Raw genomic sequence first — 22,819 nt, 5'->3', positions numbered from 1 at the left:
TTTTCTAATCATTTGTCTGTTAGTAAAATTATAACAAGAGCAGTGACTAGTTGAAAGGCATAGCAGGGAAAAGGAACAGATATACATGCTAAAAGGAGGCAGATATTTGATGGGCAAGAGTTATACTTAACTATTTGAGGCTAGAATATAAAGATAAATCTTACAGCTTTTTAATATTGTTTTATTGATCTATTGTATATCCCTTATATTGTTATATTTTTTGTCTCTCTCTCTCAAGTTAGACTAGTTAGAACATGTACTTCTTTAACCTTCTGCTTTGCCTCATACAGAGGTATCCAGTAAATACTTGTTAGTTTACTCTGATTTTGAGAGGCAGGAAATTCTGTAAAACTTAGGACAGAGGTAGACCCAGGATGGAATTGGAAGCAGAGAGTGAAATAATGATTGTCATAGGCAAATGATACTGTGGGATAAGATACCTGCACTTCCTGGATTTTATAAGTAGATTGTTAAAAGCAACTAAGACATTTGGTTTCTTTAAAGGTGATGACAACTCAAATTATCAACTCTATTCTTCTAAAACTCATTAGAGATAGAATTTTGGACCATATCTGTGATCTGAAATGAAGTTTTTTCCTTATACAACAGCAGTTCTCCCTCCTTATATGATATTTTTCTGTATACCATGGTTACCTCTTAAACTTTGTATGAATCCTAATGGTTGAAATTAAATATGTAGGTCAAGGATCTAACACTGTGCTTACGTATAATAGATGCTTGATGCATGACTGGATGTATTATTATTTTTGTTCTCCCAAGATATCAGGATTGATTTTCAGTTGGTGTGCACCAGTGTGTATAAGAAGTTATGTACAGCCAGCATCCATTCTGTTTAAGGCTGGATTGAATCTGATGGTTGGTTTTCTGGGTCATATCAGCCTTTAAATACTTTCAATATAGTCCCTGCCCTATTCCATTGGGGTAAAATCTGCTAAAGATTGCCCCAGATTCTGTTTGGAGAAAGTATATACTGCACCTTTGCAGTCCTCTGTGATTTTTACCTGTGTGTGTGTGTGTGTGTGTGTGTGTGTGTGTGTGTGTGTGTATGTTTGTTGTGTTTTTTTTAAATAGTTCTCACTATCCAACTATGCTAGGTTGGGTAGCTGAATTCATATTCAGTCTTTTGTTATTCTCTTTCTAGTAAATTTTTGTTGACCATAGTATCTCCCCTTAATAAATAGGAGTTATAATACTTGCCATCTTATACATAGGAACAAATGTAGCAGCTGTTAAAATTGGGATTTTAAAAGTTTTCAGTACTTATTTATAATTGCTTCTCCACTTATTGTTTTATCTTCCAGTATTATAAGCAGCTACAGAAAGACTATATCAGTGATGATCATGACAGAAGTATCTCTATAACTGCACTCTCAGTTCAGATGTTTACTGTTCCTACTTTGGTATGTATTGATTAGTCTTGGCAATCTTTCTAAGTAATATTTATTTTATTATTTAAGAATTTTAATTAGTGTTGAATTAAAACAATTTCTGAGTCACTATGTTGGTCTAATTACACGTGGAAAATTGAATAATGCTTCAGTGGTATCTGCATGTGAAAATGCTTTAATGATACCCAAGGGCTAGGTAATTTGTGGAGTGGGAGTGATGGCACTACCTTGGTCCGAAAGTGCTCATTCCTGCAGGTGAAACCTAGGGATGGTTTCTCAGTGTCTAGAGTAACTTACGAACAGTGCCTTTTTAATACCAAAAAAATTTTTTTTTTGCTATTCTTTTGTTCTTTAGGTTTTTTTTTTTTTATTGTTGTTGTTAGGGGTGGGGGAATAGAGTAAGATAAAACAAAGCAGGAGGAGAGTATAACTGTTGAGCATTTGCATGAGATGGAGCTGCATAGGCTTGGGAGGAGGAGGGTGGAGGATTCTGCTTCCTTTTTATACTACTACTTTTCCTGTTTCTTCTGGAAAGTTCCTACTTTCTCTTTTCAAAGGCCAGAGAAAAGAATGGGGAAGAGAAATTGGATTGCTAGTAAGGGGGAGATGTCAGAATAGAAAATATATATGACAGAAGCCTGAAATATATCTGTTTGTTGTACTTTGCTCACTGTGTGATTAACAGTGGTAAACATTCATGTAAATAACCTGTGTAGTGGGCTTGGGGTGTTCAGACAGGTGTTTTCTAGTTGCTGAGGAGTAGGGAATTTTTACTTTTAGAAAATAATTTCTCAGAAATTGCTATCCTGTGAGACTGAGGAGTGTGTTTGATGCTCAACAAACATTTATTCAGAATGACTTACCAACCAAATGAATAAATAAATAAAGTCCATACTATAATGAGTTAATACTAAAGACAATATTCTTCATACGTTCTGCAGGCTCGACATCTTATTGAAGAGCAAAATGTTATCTCTGTCATCACTGAAACTCTGCTGGAAGTTTTGCCTGAATACTTGGATAGGAACAATAAATTCAACTTCCAGGGTTATAGCCAGGACAAATTGGGAAGAGTATATGCAGTAATATGTGATCTAAAGTAAGTTGTTCGAGTAAAAAGGTGAGGGTACCTGTTAAACACAGTTGTGTTTATTCTGTCCTATTAATAAACATCTGATCCTTTTGGTTATCTTGGAATCTTTATAATGATGGCAAGTACAGAGAACTATTACTGTGATGTCAATAAATGTTTTAAGTGAAGGCTTCTTATAGAGTTAAAATCAGATCAGTAAAGAAGGTACTGAGGAAGGGCCTCTCACAGGAACTTAGGGTCTCTTGGGGTCACCAAATGAATCTCCATGATAGTCACCATGCCTTCCACTCACTTCCACTCATGTATTTTGGTTCTGCCCCTCTTGCATAGTCTCTTTGTGCTTAGTTTCAGATGATCTTGTTGATGTGAATTTTTTTAACTCCCTTTTTCATACATATGACCAAGTATTCATCAGGGGTTTCTTAAGTTTTTCTCCCTGAAGAGAATGGAGTTTCCTTTTAAACTAAAGTTGGAATCATATGATAGATCACATTTGGGATCATTGGACCTAAAAGGAAATAAATTTCTAATTTTTTTAGAAATAGATGGTGATTACTATAAGGATTATGCTGTATAAAGTATTCAATAAATCATAAACTTAAACAGTTATTTTAAGAATATATTAAGACAAAATATGTTTCATTTAGTTCGCTATTAAAAAAAGAGCTCTAAGATATATATGATTACTTATTCTAGTCCCTATGTGAATAAAATCATTCTAATTTTGTCCACTTCTTCTAGTGACCATGTAAAGTATAGAGAGCTGGAAACAAGTTTCTAAACCAACCTAGAAACAGTTTAGTCTAGTTAGAAAAATACATTTGACGGATTTCTGGAACTATGCATTGGATCCTTGATATTACTGAGAAAAATGTTTCCAGACCCTTTCAAATTCTGCAATTTCTAAATATGATTATGACATGTAATTCTTTAAAGTTCAGTAAATCGTTATGTTATCATATCTTCAGTACAAGTTGAGATGGTGATGAGTTCAGTAGTGAATTACCATTTAGCCAGTGTGATTCACAAATTATGCATAATTTACATTATGCAAAACAAACAAACAAAAAATATACAAAAACTCCAAATGGCAGTACTTAAAGTTTAGTGTTAAATCAGTGTATTTATCATTCCTTTGGTCTACTGTATAGGAAAAATCTCTTTCTGTGGTTCTCATTACTCTGAAGTATTCTTATAACAGAGTTATTTTTCTATCCAGAGAAGAGCATAATCACATCATTGTTTTGTCATACTTTATTTTGTGGATCTCTGACTATAATTATTCTCTGTGGTAAATAATTTAGAGTTAACACATCCCTGGATACTTACCCCTATGGTAAAACTTTAGGGTCCCTGGTTGGGAAGGTAATTTTAAAGTTTTCCCCCTCTTCTGATGCTCACAACTTCTCTCCTACATCCTTACATAAGTAGAGATATCTCTAATGACAAGGAGAAGGGAAAATTAATGTCTTTTGAGGACCTGATTAGCAGATATTGTGCTAGACTTCTCGTGTAATTCACTCTCACAAGGGTCCTGTGTTATTTATTAGTAACTGCTATGTGCTAAGAAGCTTTACTTATTTTACTTCATTTTATTCTTGCAACATTCTCATAAGGTAGGTGATATCTTTATTTGTAGATTATAATTATTTGCCTAAGGTCACAAAGCTAGTAAGTGGCAGAATTTGGATTTGAGCCTAACGCTATTTATCTGTAATACTCATGTTCCTTTCACTACATTACGTAGCTTCACAGACTACATAAACAACAACAAAGCCTTCTCTGAAACCTGGCCTAAAACACCAATCAGATATACCCTTCATTTAACAAATAATTACTGAGCCCCATTTCTCAGTCTCTCATTGTAGAAATTTTGTAGTCATTCTTATTATTTCCCCATATACTTATTCATTCACCACTTCTTCCTGAAGCCCTGCTTTTAAATCAGTTAGAAATAACCACAAATACTTAATGCCTTTTAACTGTTTCTAGAATAAAGTACAGATTCTTCCAGAATTTGTAGCTCTTCATAGTCTCACTTTATATACTACTTATCTGACTGTACCTCAGCATGAAATAAGTTTATTGGTCCTAGCAGAAGCTCTGTTCAGCCTGCCTCAGGAAATTTTCATTCTCTCAAAGCAGTGCATTCTAACCCTTGAGTAGCCCCTTCCAACTTTTAGAAAGTTTATTTTATATTGAACTGTGTCTTTTTGTAGCTTTCATTATGTGGCTCTAGCTCACCCTTTGTCCATTCAGAACAACTCAGTGCTCATTTAACTTGAAGTATTTGAAGACGGCAGGCATATCTGACAACTCTTTTTTATGTTAAGTTGCATCATTTTCTTTAAATATACCCATTTCATATTTAAAATTCCTTCTACGTTATTGTCCTTCGCTACTGAACCTGTTTTAGTTGACTGTATACCACTTAAGGTATATGCCAGGAAATGAACACAGTACTCTGAGGTCTGTGTAGTAGAAGGAAGGGATTATTACCTCTCTCATTCTAAATAAATACACCTGTATTAATTTAGTTTCATTTGTCGCTCACTCTGTGGAAGGTATCTGTTGGGATATTATGGAAATGAAACTTAGAAAAGAGATGCAGTTGAACCTTGGTTCTGTTAAGTGAATATTATCCTTGTATTAGTCTAACCTGTTCCTTCCTTTTTCTGAAAAGTATAGCATATTCTCAATGCAAGTCACCCTCTTCCTCTCCTACTCTGTCCCACCCTTTCCTTCTACTGCTTTTACCACCTATTTTTTTTTTTTTTTACCACCTATTTTTATCTGCAGACTGCTTTTCTTTTCCTTCCCTTCCTTACTCTTTCCTTTCTTCCTATCTCTTACATCTTCTTTACTTCCTAGGTCTCCTACAGGGGTCAGGCATGAACTACGTGAAACTAGAAATGTAAATTTTCTTCTCTAGATCAATGCTTCTCAAATATTAAGATGAATGTGAATCATTATGGGAGCTTGTTAAATGCAGATTATTACTCAGTAGATTCTGCATTTCTAAAGATTCAGTTGATCCTGATGCTTCTGGTTTGTGAACCAACCTTTTGAGTAGTAGCGCTCTAGAAAACAGCCAAACTTTGATGCCATTTGTTCATTGTGGTAGAGTTTAAACTTTAGTCTTTTTTACTTTAAAAGAAAGATTTAGAATGTAATTAGTATATTTCAAAGTTATTTCTTTGATAAAGTCCTGATGATTGTATTTTAACTTTCAACATATTAATGGCTATTTAAAAAAGGGAAAATTAAACCACAATCCTTACTATCTTTACGAATAAAACTAATTTTTCCTCCATCTTTTTGCCTTGTCTTTTATGTTCAGCATTACTTCCTTTGTGCCCTTTTTTTGGGAGCTTAACATTGGATTACAGTGTCCAGATACATATCTGTTTTCCCATCTGCACTTTGAACCTCAAGGGTAGGGTGTCTGGTTCATGTTTATGTTCCTGATACCTGGTGTGTAATAGGAATTGATTTGGGTTGACTGAGTGCAAAATAATTTTTAATAATTGTTAATGATTCCTTCCTGAGAAGTTATTTCGTGATAAACCATGTTCCCACTGGATATGAAAACAGCCATTGTCTTTACAGCCAAAAGAAGTATTGGTCTTGTAAATTATAGGCTAAAATGGGTCTGTTTATCTTATGAAACAAATACATTCTGATATGTAAGCCACGATGACATAGGTGCTTATATCCTTCTTCTGGGTTCTGGGCGAAGAAAGCCTGGAGGTAGGAAGTCTGTTCCAAATTTCCTGACCCACCAGCAGTAGTATATCTATGGTACTGAAATCAGGTAGCAGGAATGAATGGCTCTGGGAACCAGTGCAGAATAGTCACACAAAGTTGTACAAATCTTTAGTCATTACATACTGAGCAGCAACAACAAAGGTATTGAATCCTCAGGCCAAACTACTATAATTCTCATGACTGCATGCTTTAGGGGAAAAAGTGTGTCATTTTAATGCACAAAAATATTTTATAACTTACAAAATATTCTGAAATAGTTTGCACAGACAACATACATCATGCACATGTAGTTTTGACATGCATTTTGAGGCTGAAGGGATTTCAGCTGGTCCTTTGGGTGAAGGGTATGAACAGTTCTAGAAAATTTGTACTGTGGTTGTACAGCTGTGACAGGCTAGGTTCACTTAATCAGACTAACTTTTGAGTGGAGAAGTCAGGCTTAGCTTTGACATCTGCCTCTCATAGGTAGAGCATTCACATTTTGCTGGTGTAATTCTAGCACTGCCTAGAATTGCAAGAAATTAGAATTCATAATTTTGATGAATCAACATTATCTATAGCCCTGAGAACCTTAAAATTATCCCAAAATAGGAAAGTGAAATGTTTCTTTGTCTCTTGAAATGATAGGTATATCCTGATCAGCAAGCCCGCAGTATGGACGGAAAGATTAAGAATGCAGTTCCTTGAAGGCTTTAGATCTTTTTTGAAGATTCTTACCTGTATGCAGGTATGATAGTTCTTCTGTACATCAATAAGATAAATTTACTAAAAAAAATTTAACCCCAATCTTTCATGTTTTGTTTTGTTTTGAGCAAATTATGGTTTTTATTTGAGGAAGGATAAATCTAGCAAAATAGAAGTAAAATTTAAACACTGCCTCACTGATTCTGCTTTAATAGATCTTTCTGAATAGCTTAGTTAACTGCAGTTGTTACTGTTAATGTTTATTGATGCTTACCATGTGATAACTGTAGTAAGCACTTTCATGCATTATTTCTTTTGAGCCTCATAGCAATCTTATGAGGTAGTTACTATTATTATCCCCCTTTTACATATAAGGGAATCATAGCTTAGAAATAATTTGACCAGGGTCATACAGCTAGAAAGTGACAGAGTTATGATTTGAACCCGTGTGTTCTGACCTAGTGTAACAGCCATGTTAAAAAACTACGCATACATGAATATAAATCCTGATGATTTTATATTTTGCCAGTGGAAGAGCAAAGAAAGAGGGCCCATATGTATATGTTAACCACTCTTTTCTTGTAGGGAATGGAAGAAATCAGAAGACAGGTTGGGCAACACATAGAAGTGGATCCTGACTGGGAGGCTGCCATTGCTATACAGATGCAATTGAAGAATATTTTACTCATGTTCCAAGAGTGGTGCGCTTGTGATGTAAGTACAATTTGTTAGAAGGATCCGTGCCTTTTTAAGTGTTCTGATTGTTATTAATAGTATAGTTTTATGTTGCAACTTCCTTGATGTAAAGTTTTATTACTTAAATAGTTTCTTATATACTTGGATTATCTTATTAAATTTGTAGTTTTTTACACTTAATTAGAAAATGTGCTCCGTAGCATTCCATTTACCTTTGGGAATAGTGGAGTTTAAAAAATACAGCACACACTAATCAATTAATAAATTAATTATTGATAAATTTTTTCCTTGGACATGAATACTATAATAAAATTAGGACTAGACTTTTAAATATTCCAACAGTGGAGGGATGTAGATATTTATTCAATCAAGAGCCTTGTTATGTGAGTTAAACCATTAAGAAAATTAATTTTAATTATTTATTTTTTAATTTATTTATTTATTTATTTATTTTTGGCTGCGTTGGGTCTTCGTTGCTGTGTACAGGCTTTCTCTAGTTGCGGCGAGCGGGGGCTACTCTTCGTTGCAGTGTGCGGGCTTCTCATTGCAGTGGCTTCTCTTGTTGCAGAGCACGGGCTCTAGGCACGTGGGCTTCAGTAGTTGTGGCATGCAGGCTCAGTAGTTGTGGCTCTTGGGGTCTAGAGCTCAGGCTCAGTAGTTGTGGCGCTTGGGCTTAGTTGCTCCACAGCATGTGGGATCTTCCTGGAGCAGGGCTCGAACCCATGTCCCCTTCATTGGCAGGCGGATTCTTAACAACTGCGCCACCAGGGAAGTCCAAGAAAATTAATTTTAAAATATAGAACTAATGTTTTTCCTTAAGCAGTAATTTTATTTTATATATTTATTTTATTTTTGGCTGTGTTGGGTCTTAGTTGCGGCACATGGGATCTTCGTTGTGGCATGTGGGATCCTCCGCTGTGGCATGCGTCCTCCTCGTTGCAGTGCGTGGTCTTCTCTAGTTGTGGCCTGCATGCTCAGTAGTTGCGGCGTGCGGGCTTAGTTGCCCCGTGGCATGTGGGATCTTAGTTCCCCAACCAGGGATTGAACCCATGTCCCCTGCATTGGAAGGCTGATTCATAACCACTGGACCACCAGCGAAGTCCCCTCCTTAAGCAATAATTTTAGACCATAATGCTCTTTAAACACATAATCCTACTCCAGACTCCCTTTTGAGAAGATGACCTCATTTATTTCTGTTCTGAGAAAATTAACATTATCTAAGTCAAATTCTTTCATCTTCTCCAGTTTCTCTGTACATCTCACTATAGTCAATTCACTAAGTTTCTATATATATCTTCACTATTCATCTCTTTCATTTTCCTCTTTCTAAAAGTGATGTCTCTACCTAGGCTCTTGGTCCCAACCTATATTACTTCTTCCTGGAGTTTGCTTCCTCATTTGTCTCCTCTGGTATTTCCCACTCTTTCATTCATCTGCCTGTAAACACACAGGACTCTCCTATTCTTAAGAACAATGAGAATGAAAGCCCCCTTACTTGTCATTGCTACCTCATGAACTGTATTTTATCTCTTTTTTTTCCTCATCTGCGGGTCACGCTCACAGACACAATAGACTTTAATCTAGCACAGCAGCTGTATAGAACGATAAGGACAGGAAATATTGTCCAGCAACTACCACAGCACATATTTTTTGGCTCCCCTCATCTTTATGAAGGGCATGCTTAATTGTTGGAGATGAGGTCAAAGTGTGTGGTGTTCATGTTGACATCTGCAAAACCTCCTGAAGTCATCTACATTTACTGTCGCCACTCTTTAGCTTCTAAAACTTCTTTAGAGCCAGGCTTCTGCCCTTACCAATTGATAGGAACTGCTTTTTGAAAAAATTTTAAAGGATCTATTTAGTAACCAAATTCAGAGGTCTTTTCTAAGTCCCCCATCTTCCTTAAATGTCTGTAGCGTTGCATTCTTTTGAGAACCTTAATCGTTTTGAAACTCTTTCCCTCTGATTTTCACAAACCTACTTATCCTAATATTTCTCTTATTGATTACCCATTTCAATCAATGATTGCCTTTTTTCCCTCACTTCCTTCTGCCTACTAAACGAGACATTCCCCAGTGTTTTCTTTTTCTTACAGATCTTTTATTTCTACCACCCCAATTAAAACTTCATAAGATAACTTTCCCAAACTATAGAATCACTTCTGTTTGTGTGCTGCACATTACTGCTTGGATCTTACATTTGTATTTCAAACTCAGAATATATTAAATTGATTTGTCATCATTTCATTCTACTTCCAGCTTGCATTTTTTCTTCTTGACTCCCTTATTCTGTTCATGACACCATGATTCATACGTTCGTCCATACAGGAAATCTGAGAGCCACTGTGTTCTGTGTGTTAGATGTTAACAGACTTTTGAGGGGGAAAAAGTTTTATGTTCATGTAAGATCGGGAAATGCTAGGTTGAACAAAATCAAACATGATTTTTTTAAGCCACTGAACTTCTCAAACCCTTTGATTAATCAGTGTTCTCAGGACTTCCCTGGTGGCGCAGTGGTTAAGAATCCACCTGCCAGTGCAGGGGACATGGGTTCAAGCCCTGGTCTGGGAAGATCCCACATGCCGCGGAGCAACTAAGCCCGTGTGCCACAACTACTGAGCCTGCGTGCTGCAACTGCTGAAGCCCACGTGCCTAGAGCCCATGCTCTGCAACAAGATAAGCCACTGCAATGAGAAGCCCGCGCACCTCAATGAAGAGTAGCCCCCGCTTGCCGCAGCTAGAGAAAGCCCTCACGCAGCAACAAAGAACCAAAGCAGCAAAAACTAAATAAATAAATAAATAAATTTATTTAAAGAAAAAAAATTAATGTGCTCATTTCTAAGAGAGATATTCCCAAACTTTATTTAACTATAGAATTCCTTTTTTCAAGATAAAATCAGTGAGAAATACTCTTAAAAAGTGACCTTTGACTCATCTCCCTGCCATACTCACCCAGATTTGAGTCTTCCTTATCCTAAATTTATTTTATAATCCTAACTTATTTCCTGTGGGTTTATTCTTTTTTGCCCTGACTGCCCCCACCCTAGTTTGAGTCCCTTATCACCTTACACTTAACTTAGTAGTAAACTTTCTATTGGTTTCCTTGTCTCCTAACACTACTGTCTCCAATCTGTCACCTTTAGTGACACGCACTAATTCTTCTTGAAGCAATATGTTGACTACATTATTACACTTCAGACAGTATCAGTATATTCAACTTTACATGGCAACGCCAAGGCATATTTCCAGTTTAATTGCTCATTAATTCTGTCCATAAACCCTTTGATTTATCTAGTTTTTATTCCTTTCCACTGCCCGAACAAGAGTTATACTTCCCCTTATTTCTCTTTGTTTATTCTGTATCTCTGCTTACAGTGCTACCATCTCTCCATCTTCCCCCCATACTTAAATTCTACATATTCTTTCAAACTCCACTCAAAAGCTACTTTTTAAATTAATTAATTAATTAATTAATTTTTGGCTGCATTGGGTCTTTGTTGCTGCACACGGGCTTTCTCTAGTTCCGGCGAGTGGTGGCTACTCTTCGTTGCAGTGTGCGGGCTTCTCATTGCAGTGGCTTCTCTTGTTGCAGAGCACGGGCTCTAGGCACGTGGGCTCAGTAGTTGCGGCTCGCGGGCTCTAGAGCACAGGCTCAGTAGCTGTGGCGCACGGGCTTAGTTGCTCCATGGCATATGGGATCTTCCTGCACGAGGGCTTGAACCCGTGTCCCCTGCGTTGGCAGGTGGCTTCTTAACCACTGTGCCACCAGGGAAGCCCCTCAAAAGCTACTTTTGCAAATAAGTATTCCCAGTTGTTTGTGATTCTTTTTTTTTTTTTAATTTTTATTTATTATTTATTTATTATGTTTATTTTTGGCTGTGTTGTGTCTTCGTTTCTGTGTGAGGGCTTTCTCCAGTTGCGGCAAGTGGGGGCCACTCTTCATCGCGGTGCGCGGGCCTCTCACTATCGTGGTCTCTCTTGTTGCGGAGCAGAGGCTCCAGACGCTCAGGCTCAGTAGTTGTGGCTCACGGGCCCAGTTGCTCCGCGGAATGTGGGATCTTCCCAGACCAGGGCTCGAACCCGTGTCCCCTGCATTAGCAGGCAGATTCCCAACCACTGCGCCACCAGGGAAGCCCTGTGATTCTTTTTTTTTTTTTTTTTTTTCCCTATTAAGGTTATTAGTTTATACCATTTACGTGGCTTACAGTTTTTTACTTTGATTATAAGTGTGTGTATGTATGTCTGTCTGACTGTCATAATATTTCCTACAGGTTTGCAGATCCTGTTGATGTAGCTCTAGTAACACATCAAACAATTTGTGCTTGTATTTAGTAAATATTTACTGAATGATGTAATAAAGTAGATAACTTGTCAATTTATTTGCATTTTTATTTTCCTTTTAGGAGGAACTCTTACTGGTGGCTTACAAAGAATGTCATAAAGCTGTGATGAGGTGCAGTGCAAGTTTCAAATCTAGTAGCAAAACAGTAGTACAATTGTGCGGTCATACTTTGGAAACTAAATCCTACAGAGTATCTGAAGATCTTGTAAGCATACATCTGCCACTCTCTAGGACTCTTGCTGGTGAGTGTTTATTTAGTTTTTGCATGTTTCGATTAGCTTTGTTTTCTAGATATTCATATTAGAATCAGTACTATTTTTGTTCTCAGTATGCACAGACATACTCGGATCAGATACTGCAGTTAAAAGCTGTCACTATCCTTCACAGAGCTGTGACCACAACGTCTAAGGGTGCTACCTGGGCTTTTTGTTATCTGGGTCAACTAATGTATCCTTATACTGTACACTTAAGGACTAACTTGGTAACTTATCGCCTAACCAAATGTAAATATAGGAAAATCTTGTTGCTGTTTTTTCATCCTCTTCTCTGCCTGATTGCACCAGTGTGTTCACTGTGTCACTGTTCCTTTCACCACTAAAAGAAAGAAATCATAGATTTTCTTTAATCATCCTTTGATTTGCATTTCTATGTAAATCGGCCATGTCAGTTTCTTTTTCTTTTAACAACTTTGTATAAGTGTACATATTTATATTTTTAATTGTGGTAAAATATACGTAACATAAAATTTACTATTTTAATCATTTTTTAAGTATATAGTTCAGTGACACTAAGTACATTCACATTGTTGTACAACCATCACCACCATCCATATCCAGAATTCTTTTCATCTTCCCAATCTGAAATTTGTGCCCATTCAACATAACTCCTCATTCCCTGCTCCCTACAGTCTCTGATTTTCTGTCTCTATGACTTGACTACTCTAGGTACCTCATATAAGTGAAATCATACTCATATCCTTTTATAACTGGATTATTTCACTTAGCATAATGTCCTCAGAGTTCATCCATGTTGTAGTATATGTCAGATTTCCTTCATTTTTAAGGTTGAATAATATTCCATAGTATGTATATACCACGTTTTGTTTATCTGTTCATCCTCCATTAGATGCTTGGGTTGCTTACATCTTTTGGCTATTGTCGAATAATGTTGCCATGAACACAGGTGTCCAAATATGCGTTTGAGTGCTTGTTTTCAATTCTTGGGGTATATACCCATAAAGTGGAATTGCTGGATCATAAGGTAATTCTACTTTTTAATTTTTTGAGGAACCACCATACTGTTTTCCATAGCAGCTGCACCATCTTACATTCCCAGAAGCAGAGCACAAGGATTCCAGTTTCTTTACATCCTCATCAATACTTGTTATTTTTTGTTTTTTAAATAGCCATCCTAATGAGTGTGAAGTGGTATCTCCTTGTGGTTTTGATTTGCATTTCCTTAATGATTAGTGATACTGAGCATCTTTTCCTATGCTTACTGGCCATATGTATATCTTCTTTGGAGAAAGGTCTGTTCAAGTCCTTTGTCTCTTTTTTAATCAGATTTTGTTGTTGAGTTATTGGAGTTCTTTGTATATTCTGGATATTAACTGCTTATCAGATATATGGTTTGCAGATATTTTCTCCCATTCTGTGAGTTGCCTTTTCACTCTGTTGATAGTGTCCTTTGATGCACAAAAGTTTTTAATTTGGTGTAGTCTCATTTATTTTCCCTTTGGTTGCCTGTGCTTATGGTGTCATATCCAAGAAATTATGGCCAAATCCAATGTTGTGAAGCCTTTTCCTTATGTTATTTTCTAAGAGTTTTATAGTTTTAGCTCCTGTGTTCAGATCTTTGATTCATTTTTAGTTAATTTTTCTATATGGTATAATTGACGTGATTTTATGTCAGTTCTATTTTTATAAAAAGAAATACCTAGATTCATTTTTATTTGTTTTTATTTTATTGAAGTATAGTTGATTTACAGTGTTGTGTTTAGTTTCTGCTGTACAGTAAAATGACTCAGCTATACGTATATATACATTCTTTTTCATATTCTTTACCATTATGGTTTATCACAGGATATTGAATACAGTTCCCTGTGCTATACAGTAGGACTGTGTTTATAAGTTTTTATTTCTTTTGATGCTTGGTTAAGAGGAGAATGATTTCTTAAGAGGCAGAATATTATTTTTATATAATTTATAAGCACACCTTGTACAATGTAGGATCTTAAATATGTTAGTAAAACTGTTTCAAAATTAGAAATCAAATGTTTGCATTCTGAGATGTCATTTCTAAACTCAATAAACGTATGTTTAAATCTCACAAGTTTTCAAACTTGATGAGTTAACTAGGAAACAAATCAGCTGGGTTTATTGCTTTCTCATTTTTCTCTCTTTTTTTTTAACCATTAGGTCTTCATATGCGTTTAAGCAGGCTGGGTGCTATTTCAAGACTGCATGAATTTGTGCCTTTTGTAAGTGACTCTATTAAATGTTGATTTGCTTATATTCTATTTCTAAATACCTCTTTTAAAAAAAATTATGTATTTATTTATTTATTTTTGGTCGTGTTGGGTCTTCGTTACTGCACGTGGGCTTTCTCTAGTTGTGGCGAGTGGGGGCTACTCTTCGTTGCAGTGTGCGGGCTTCTCATTGCGGTGGCTTCTCTTGTTGTGAAGCACGGGCTCTAGACACACGGGCTTAGTTGCTCCATGGCATGTGGGATCTTCCTGGACCAGGGCTCAAACCCGTGTCCCCTGCATTGGCAGAGGGATTCTTAACCACTGCGCCACCAGGGAGGTCCCCTCTGAATACCTCTTGGTTGAGGGGGAAGAAAAAGAATATTTTGAAACCTACCTGAATAATTCCCAGTTAGTAATTTTGTGTCTATATGATAAAACATTGAAATCTGAATCATGGGGACTTGGAGTCATCTAGTTCAAGCCCTTCTGTCTTACAGATGAGAAAACTGAGCAATGTATAGTGCCGTAACATCCAAGCCCTCTGAGAAATAATGGAATTGATCTCACTCTGTTTCAGGAGGATTTTCAAGTAGAGGTACTAGTGGAATATCCTTTGCGTTGTCTGGTATTGGTTGCCCAGGTTGTTGCTGAGATGTGGCGAAGAAATGGGCTGTCTCTCATTAGCCAGGTATGGCAAGGCCTATTGTTCACACTATGAATGTGTTCATTTTCTGCTTGTTTTTTCTTTTATATGTTTTACTTTGTGTCCCTGGATTTTGCTGAGTATTTGTTTTGTGTTCTCTTATATAAACTCAGAAATGAAAGTTCTAGTGGCCATATAGACATTTCTCCTTTAATCCTGTTAAGTGGGTAGATTAGGTGAAAGCCAGTAGTACCAGGAACCATCCCACCAATATATGTCTTTTCTGAAGATTACTTGGGGACATGTAATCTTCCCACCACCAGTCTTAATGGAAGGGCATCTTACAGTTTTTCCCTCTGTTTTAGAGCAAATAAGGAGAAGTGCTTTTCCTAAGTGGTAGGGAAACAGGGCTTGTAAAGATACCACTTGGGAGAAAAATGGTGTTATGATTGATTGTAGAAAATGGTTTACTTTTATTGAAGTGGGCATTTTAAACTTAAGGAAAGTAAATTCTTTTGTTATGCATGTTGAGAGTAATAACTAGTATAGAGCATTTTTAACTCTGAATTATTTTCATGCCGTATTTTCTCACTTCATCCTCACAAATCCCTTAAAGTGATTTGTAGGTTTACAGTTTTTTTTTTGCCACAAAGGAGTTCTTGGGGTTTCTAGTTTACAGAAAATTTTAAGAATAGTTTTTGTTGAGAATTCTGTTTGAAATAAAATGATTCTTTTAGCTTCTGTTCTACTTTTTATTTTATAGGTGTTTTATTACCAAGATGTTAAGTGCAGAGAAGAAATGTATGATAAAGATATCATTATGCTTCAGGTACCTATTTAAATTACTTCTGATATTTGTCTTAACCTTCCTTCCTAGGTTCCTTATAATAAGCGAAGATATTATAACTATTGTTAACTTTACTTAAATTTTTCTCACTGTTGAAATGAATATAGTATCATAGAAGCAGAAGGGACTACTGCATTATCTTCTGCAGATTTACCTTATAATTTTTTCTCATAGTCCTACTAGAGACAAAGTGTTTCTCCATTTAATACATGAGAACTATGGTACTTGATGTCTTTCACAGATTGGTGCGTCTTTAATGGATCCCAACAAATTCTTATTACTGGTACTTCAGAGGTATGAACTTGCTGATGCTTTTAACAAGACCATATCCATAGAAGACCAGGTAAGTGACAGAAACTGATATGTAAATTAATTCCAAAGGAAATATTATTTTAAAAATTTTAATCATATTTAAGATTTTTATTTATTTATGTATATCTCCAAAAATCAGGCACATACGTAAAACATACATATACACACATATATTCTTTTTACTCTATAAAAATTAGAATATAGTTGGCCCTCCGTATCCATGGATACAGAATCCCAACTGTACTAGCCATTTTATATAAGGGACTTGAGCATCTGTGGATTTTGGTATCTGCAGGGGTCCTGGAACCAATCCCCTGCAGATACTGAGTGATGACTGTATATAGATTAACAAAAAGGAGAAGAAAAATCACATGAAACTCTGCCTCCTAAAAATGATCACTTTTAAAGTTTTGGTGTCTTATTTGTTTTTAAGGAAAAATTGAATCTTTTATATGTACTATTTTTGTAATATGCTTCCTGTGCTTAATGAAATATTGTGATAGGTTTTTTCTTGTCACTAAATAAGTATGCAACAACCTCATCTTTTTTTTACATCATAATTTTTAATGGCTGTGTAGTATTGCAGTATATGAATGCATTATACTTTAGTCCCCTATTGCTGAAGAGGTTTTTCAAGTTTTTTGCTCATATAAACATCTCTGCACCTCAAGGTTTAAACACTTGCTTAATTATTTTGTTAAGATAAATTCTTCGAAGTGGATTTGCTGAAGAATACAGTATACTCTTTCTTATGACTCTGAATACATATTGTCAAATTGCTCTCAGAAAAGTAACTCCAATTTAAGCTCTCTCTAGCAGTATGTACATCTGTAATGGTACTGATATTTTTAATCTTTGTTGGTCTAATACATGAAAGATGGTGTTTAATTTTCATTTGCAGTTCTTTAATTATCAGTGAGGTTGACCATGTTTTCATGATTATTGACCTTTTTTTTTCCTTTTTGGTAGTGAATTATCTGTTCCTGTCCTTCACCCTTTTCCTGTTTTTTGTAAAAGTTCCTTATTTAGTAAAGATATTAATTCTTTACTTGTATTTGTTATCAATACATTTTTTACAGTTTATAATCTGTCTCTGGAGTTTTGTCACGTCTTCATTGTTTTAATACTTGATACCAGTTTATAAAGTAACCTTTGACTACTTTGAATTTATGAATTACATTATTTTATTCTTCAAATTAGAAGTCACTTGCAATGGACCAAAGGATAGGCTATAAAATACAAAGCTAATTTTTAGTCGTGTTTTTATACTCAGTGAAAATGAATATCTAATTTACTGTAGTATTTAAATAACATGTGTGTTAGGGAAGGGAACTCTCACCATAACTGTTAGTTACCTATTTGAAGACACTGTCTCACCAACCCAGATAAGAAGGAAGCCAATAGTAGAGGAAAAGTTAAAGATTAGAATTCTTTTGTTGACTGAAGGCTAGATGGGAAATAATGATAATAAAAACAATAATAATATTTAACAGTTGTTATTGAGTTCTTACTACGTGCCAAGTATTGTGAACCTTGTTGAATTTGATGTCAAAAAAAGGGAATTATTCACCTCATAATTCTCTGTTGCTGTGGTCCAAAAGAAAATACTGGATCAGTTGGACTATCTGATCCAGAAAAAATGTATGTTTTATGGAGGTTTTTGGTTCTTAAGTAACTAATTTTTTCTTTTATAATTCTATAGGATTTGATTAAACAATATAATACCTTAATAGAAGAAATGCTTCAAGTCCTCATCTATATTGTGGGTAAGATTAAAACATGTTTTGAAATAGAACATGAGTTACTTTTTAGAGAGAACATTAATAAGAACTGTAAGTTATTTTGTTCTTCTGCCAAATACAGCAGAGAATATTAGAGATTAATGTGAATAATGAGATTGATATGTTCAGAAACTCACCCTTTAAAAAGCACAGCTATTACATCTTCATTTTTCAATACCTGATTTGTAATTGTTTGGACTTGTTTGTAGAGGTCTGGGATATAATTATCCTAGTTAGAAAAGTAGATGTAAAATAACTATGTCGAGTGCTAAAAATTTTATGTATATATATATATATATATATATATATATATATATATATGAAATTTCTATGTAATATTCGTCTAAGTAAGATATATTTTCATCAAGTCATTCTTTAAATTACTTTGTGCAAATATTGGCCATACTTCTACTTTTGTATATTCTATATTATAGTCTCTGTTGATCTTACCAGCTAAGTAAAAGTTTTTGACTTCTCATTCTGGCTCTTGTTTCTTACTTTACTGCAGGAGACACTGCTTTGTATTAATACTTCCTAGTGAGGATTCTAGCCATTAGCCAAATCTGAAAACCTGGGTTCATTTTATTTGTTTATCAGGGAGCTAGTTGCTGGACTAGCTGCTTGTCTCAGCAGGAAGTGTGGTAAACTGTCATTGCTAAGTGAGATGTAAATCTTCCAGGCACTAACTCTTCTGGAATAACTGCAGAGTATTCCATAGGAAACTGCTGAAAAAAATGGACAAATTAAAAATGTGTAAAAGATTTTTAAGCTGATGACATACTTTATTAAATTACAAACACTTGAGGGGAATTTTTGTGTTTGTTCTTGGAATACTATATGAAGAATTTCTAATACTGCTTATTAATACTATATATTAAAATTGCTAATATATTTTTGCTGTTTTATATTTTACTATTTTATTGTTGCTACTATTATTTTGCTGTTATTTTGTTTACCCAAATTCATTGGGTATTTCCTTCTATGTGATTTGATTTTTAGTTAATACTTGCTACATTCCTGAGTATAAGTTTATTACCTTTAGTAGTCATCATATATTTTACTATTTTATTGTTGCTACTATTTTATATTTTATATTTATATTTATATTTTACTATTTTATTGTTGCTACTATTATTTTGCTATTTTACTATTTTATATTTTACTATTTTATTGTTTTATATTTTACTATTTTATTGTTGCTACTATTATTTTGCTGTTATTTTGTTTACCCAAATTCATTGGGTATTTCCTTCTATGTGATTTGATTTTTAGTTAATACTTGCTACATTCCTGAGTATAAGTTTATTACCTTTAGTAGTCATCATTTTTAAAAGTGTGTGTGTTTGTGTGTGTGTGTAAAATCTCTGATTATATTATGGAGAAAACATTAAGAAGTAGCAAAAGATTTGGATTAGGAATCAGAAGATCTAGTGTTGACCTCGCTATAAACTATCAAGAGTGTACCATTTACATTTTTAGGGTCTCAAATTCTTGATTTGTAAAATGTGAAAGTAATCTACATGATCTCTAAGGTTCTTTCTAGCATGAAACTTATAGAGGGTACTGTTTTGGTGGAAAAAAATTGAAAATTACAGTGTTTGAAGAGGAGTGAGTCTGTTGGAAGTGAATTAAATTAACAAAATGTCATTCTTTGGCTAATTTGTAGAATTCATCAAATCTCTTAGGCAAAAAAATTCCTGTCTTCATAATAACCCTCTTATAGATATCACAGGACTTTGTACACATGTTGTAGTATTGAAAATCAGTGGTGACATAGGGTCAAATATTTTAAGCCTTCTTGAAGCATTGGGGATTAGATGCTGTTGACACCAGTGAAGTTTTCATAGTTAATTTAGCTATTTTCTCTCCCCATTTGGCAGTTTATCAAGATGAAAAATGGAAACCTGATCATGTGGGCATGTTAGCAACACCATCCATTCCTGATACATAATACTATTTTGTCATTTAACCCATAGAGATATTTTTAAGTATTTTGTTTTTTAGTTTTCACTTTGTTCTTTCTTAAATAACAAGTAGAGACAACATTGAGGAAATCTTGAAAGAAAAGCTATTGTTCCATGATGGCCACTACTTATTCAATGCTATCTTCCTTGTTTTCTGGGTTAGAGACACATGCTAATTTAATCGAGGGGCCTTGTTTATAATGTGTGAGTATGTGTATGTATATGTGTGTGTGTGTTTAAGTTAAGAGAAGGCCTGTGTTCTTCAGATCTCTTCATTTTTCTTCCTCTTTCAGCAAAGAGACTCTTGTTCAGATTTAGGAACATGTTCAAATAATTTTTGATCACTATCTCATAGATTTGATTTAATGCAGTGTTCCTGATGGGAAGAGATTTAAATGGAAAGCAATTAATTGTTTTACTTTTTCTTTTCATTGTTTGTATTAGGAGAGCGTTATGTACCTGGAGTGGGAAATGTGACCAAAGAAGAGGTCACAATGAGAGAAATTATTCACTTGCTTTGTATTGAACCCATGCCACACAGTGCCATTGCCAAAAATTTACCTGAGAATGTAAGTCCAGTTTTGTTTTTTACTCCATTCACCTCAAGATGGGATAGTTTTTTCTTTTTCTTTAATTGGAAGCCACTCGAAGTTTTAGGAAAATCTGTTTAGGAAATTTTCAGATATAAAACTCTCACCATCAATTTTTTAGTGGTATAAACTTTAATTCTGGGCTTTTGGGCATTAGGAAACATTTTAGAGACATTCTGGCTATTTAGAAAACATTTTAGAGCAAGAAACTCTTTGATTTTTTGTTTACTTTAACATAAATTTTCTCCAGAGGAAAAGGGGACTTCCTGAAATGCTGAGACTATTTGGGTGGTGTGTTAGTCTGGGTCTTCTGAGAAGCAGATGTCAAGACAAAGGATTTAAGATTTAATTAGGAACAATGACTATGAGAGAAATGGTGAGGAAGCTGGGAAAGGCTGGGGGAGCCATCATACTGTGGTGCAAATCTGACTCCAGGTGAAGGAAAGAGGGAAGGAACGTTATGTAGGACTGTCCTAGACTGATGGGTAGTCTAATCAAGGTTTGTTGCCTTCGCATGTCTCCCAGAGTGAGCCTGCATTAGTATCTCTGTTCTCTAGCTGGAGGTCTGCAGGGTGCATTCTCATGGCTGACACAGGTGATATTTATGATCAGTATTGCTGATTTTGAAGCAGTAATCCTAAAGATTATGAGTCATATTTTTTACTCCGAGATTTAATTTTGAATTAGAACAATGATTCTTAAAAGAGATTAGATTTACCTGTATTATCAAGGCTTTCCAGAGAAGTAGAATGGAGGTAAGCTTTGACTGTTGGTCTTTTTTCTTCCAACATACCTGTATCTTTTTCCAATTTCATTGTTAACTGATTCTCAAACTTCAACCATTTGGCATATCACCTTCATAATATTTGCACATCTGTCTACCAATTTTATAATTATTAATACAGTTTATTTATTTATTTATTTATTTATTATTACTTTTGTCTGTGTTGGGTCTTTGTTGCTGTGCGCGGGCTTTCTCTAGTTGCGGCAAGCTGGGGCTACTCTTCGTTATAGTGCGCGGCCTTCTCATTGTGGTGGCTTCTCTTGTTGCGGAGCACAGGCTCTAGGTGCACGGGCTTCAGTAGTTGTGGTGTGCGGGCTCAGTAGTTGTGGCTTGCGGACTCAGTAGCTGTGACGCACGGGCTTAGTGGCTCCGCGGCATGGGGGATCTTCCCAGACCAGGGATCAAACCCGTGTCCCCTGCATTGACAGGCAGATTCTTAACCACTGTGCCACCAGGGAAGTCCCTTATTAATACATTTTAAAATCAACTTACATTTTTCCTTAGCATCTTTCTAAGCAGTATTACAATGAAATAGTAGGTTTGACATTCTAGATTAATTTTTTCCTAATACATGTTAAGATAAATGAATAACTATTCAAAAATTTAAAAATATATAACTGTGTGCCACCTAAAATAATTTCACATACCAATAATTATATACTTACCGTATTTTGCAAAAAAAAAAAAAAGCTTTAGTGTCTACCCTAATTTTTCACTGCTTATCACAAGTACATTTTTAAAGGAGGCTAAATTTAATTTTTGCAACACTATAGGAATCTATGAATTTGCTTTAGTATATTGACTAGGTCCTTATCCTGATTTTAAATGACTTCATAAAAAAAAATTCCTTATTGGGACTTCCCTGGTGGTCCAGTGGTTAGAACTCTGTGCTTCCACTACAGGGGCGTGGGTTCGATCCCTGGTCGGGGAACTAAGATCCCACATGACGCACGGCATGGCCAAAAAGAATCAACAAAAAAATTCCTTGTTCAAGGAAAAGTTCAGGCCAGTCAGAAGAAAATAAAATTATTATAATTGCAGAAGCCAGAATATATTTGGACATCTACATATGTGTTTTACCGTAGATCCTATTTATTTTGTTACCTCGGTTTTAGGGATTAGTACAGCATGGGCATGTGCTTAAATGATGTGGGTGATGAACATACTAGATAAAGAAAATAATAATTTCTTTGAATTATTGGTTGTATATGTATATATATATGAGGGCAAACTTAGATTAAATTGCTTCCTTAAGCAGTTTATATATACATCTTACCTCTGTTAAGAAATTGGTCCCTCAAAACAAAGCTAATTGGCCTTAGACCTAATTTTTAAATATTGGAAATTGATCTTTTTTTATTGTTTATGAAACACTCAGGAATGCTATTGAAAGTGTATTTCAGTTCACAGTAAGAGAAGATAAAGTCATTACATGAAGGT

General features: G+C 35.1%; 1 protein-coding gene across 2 annotated transcripts in view; it reads left to right on the top strand.

The window, feature by feature from the left end:
• UBR1 (ubiquitin protein ligase E3 component n-recognin 1) overlaps positions 1-22,819 on the top strand; it is a 145,313-nt gene that overhangs the window by 62,746 nt on the left and 59,748 nt on the right. For both annotated transcript variants that reach the window (XM_068550281.1, XM_068550278.1), the window contains exons 11-21: positions 1,323-1,421; positions 2,351-2,508; positions 6,898-6,997; positions 7,540-7,668; positions 12,053-12,233; positions 14,409-14,470; positions 15,036-15,146; positions 15,865-15,930; positions 16,190-16,291; positions 17,963-18,026; positions 20,450-20,574. In XM_068550281.1, the coding sequence (XP_068406382.1) occupies positions 1,323-1,421; positions 2,351-2,508; positions 6,898-6,997; positions 7,540-7,668; positions 12,053-12,233; positions 14,409-14,470; positions 15,036-15,146; positions 15,865-15,930; positions 16,190-16,291; positions 17,963-18,026; positions 20,450-20,574 (1,197 nt within the window). The remainder of the gene's footprint in view (positions 1-1,322; positions 1,422-2,350; positions 2,509-6,897; positions 6,998-7,539; positions 7,669-12,052; positions 12,234-14,408; positions 14,471-15,035; positions 15,147-15,864; positions 15,931-16,189; positions 16,292-17,962; positions 18,027-20,449; positions 20,575-22,819) is intronic.

The sequence above is a fragment of the Eschrichtius robustus genome, chromosome 1, assembly GCF_028021215.1.
Source record: "Eschrichtius robustus isolate mEscRob2 chromosome 1, mEscRob2.pri, whole genome shotgun sequence".
NCBI classification, from domain to species: Eukaryota; Metazoa; Chordata; class Mammalia; order Artiodactyla; family Eschrichtiidae; genus Eschrichtius; species Eschrichtius robustus.
Note: the sequence above shows the minus strand (reverse complement) of the source record. Positions and strands in the feature narration are given on the sequence as shown.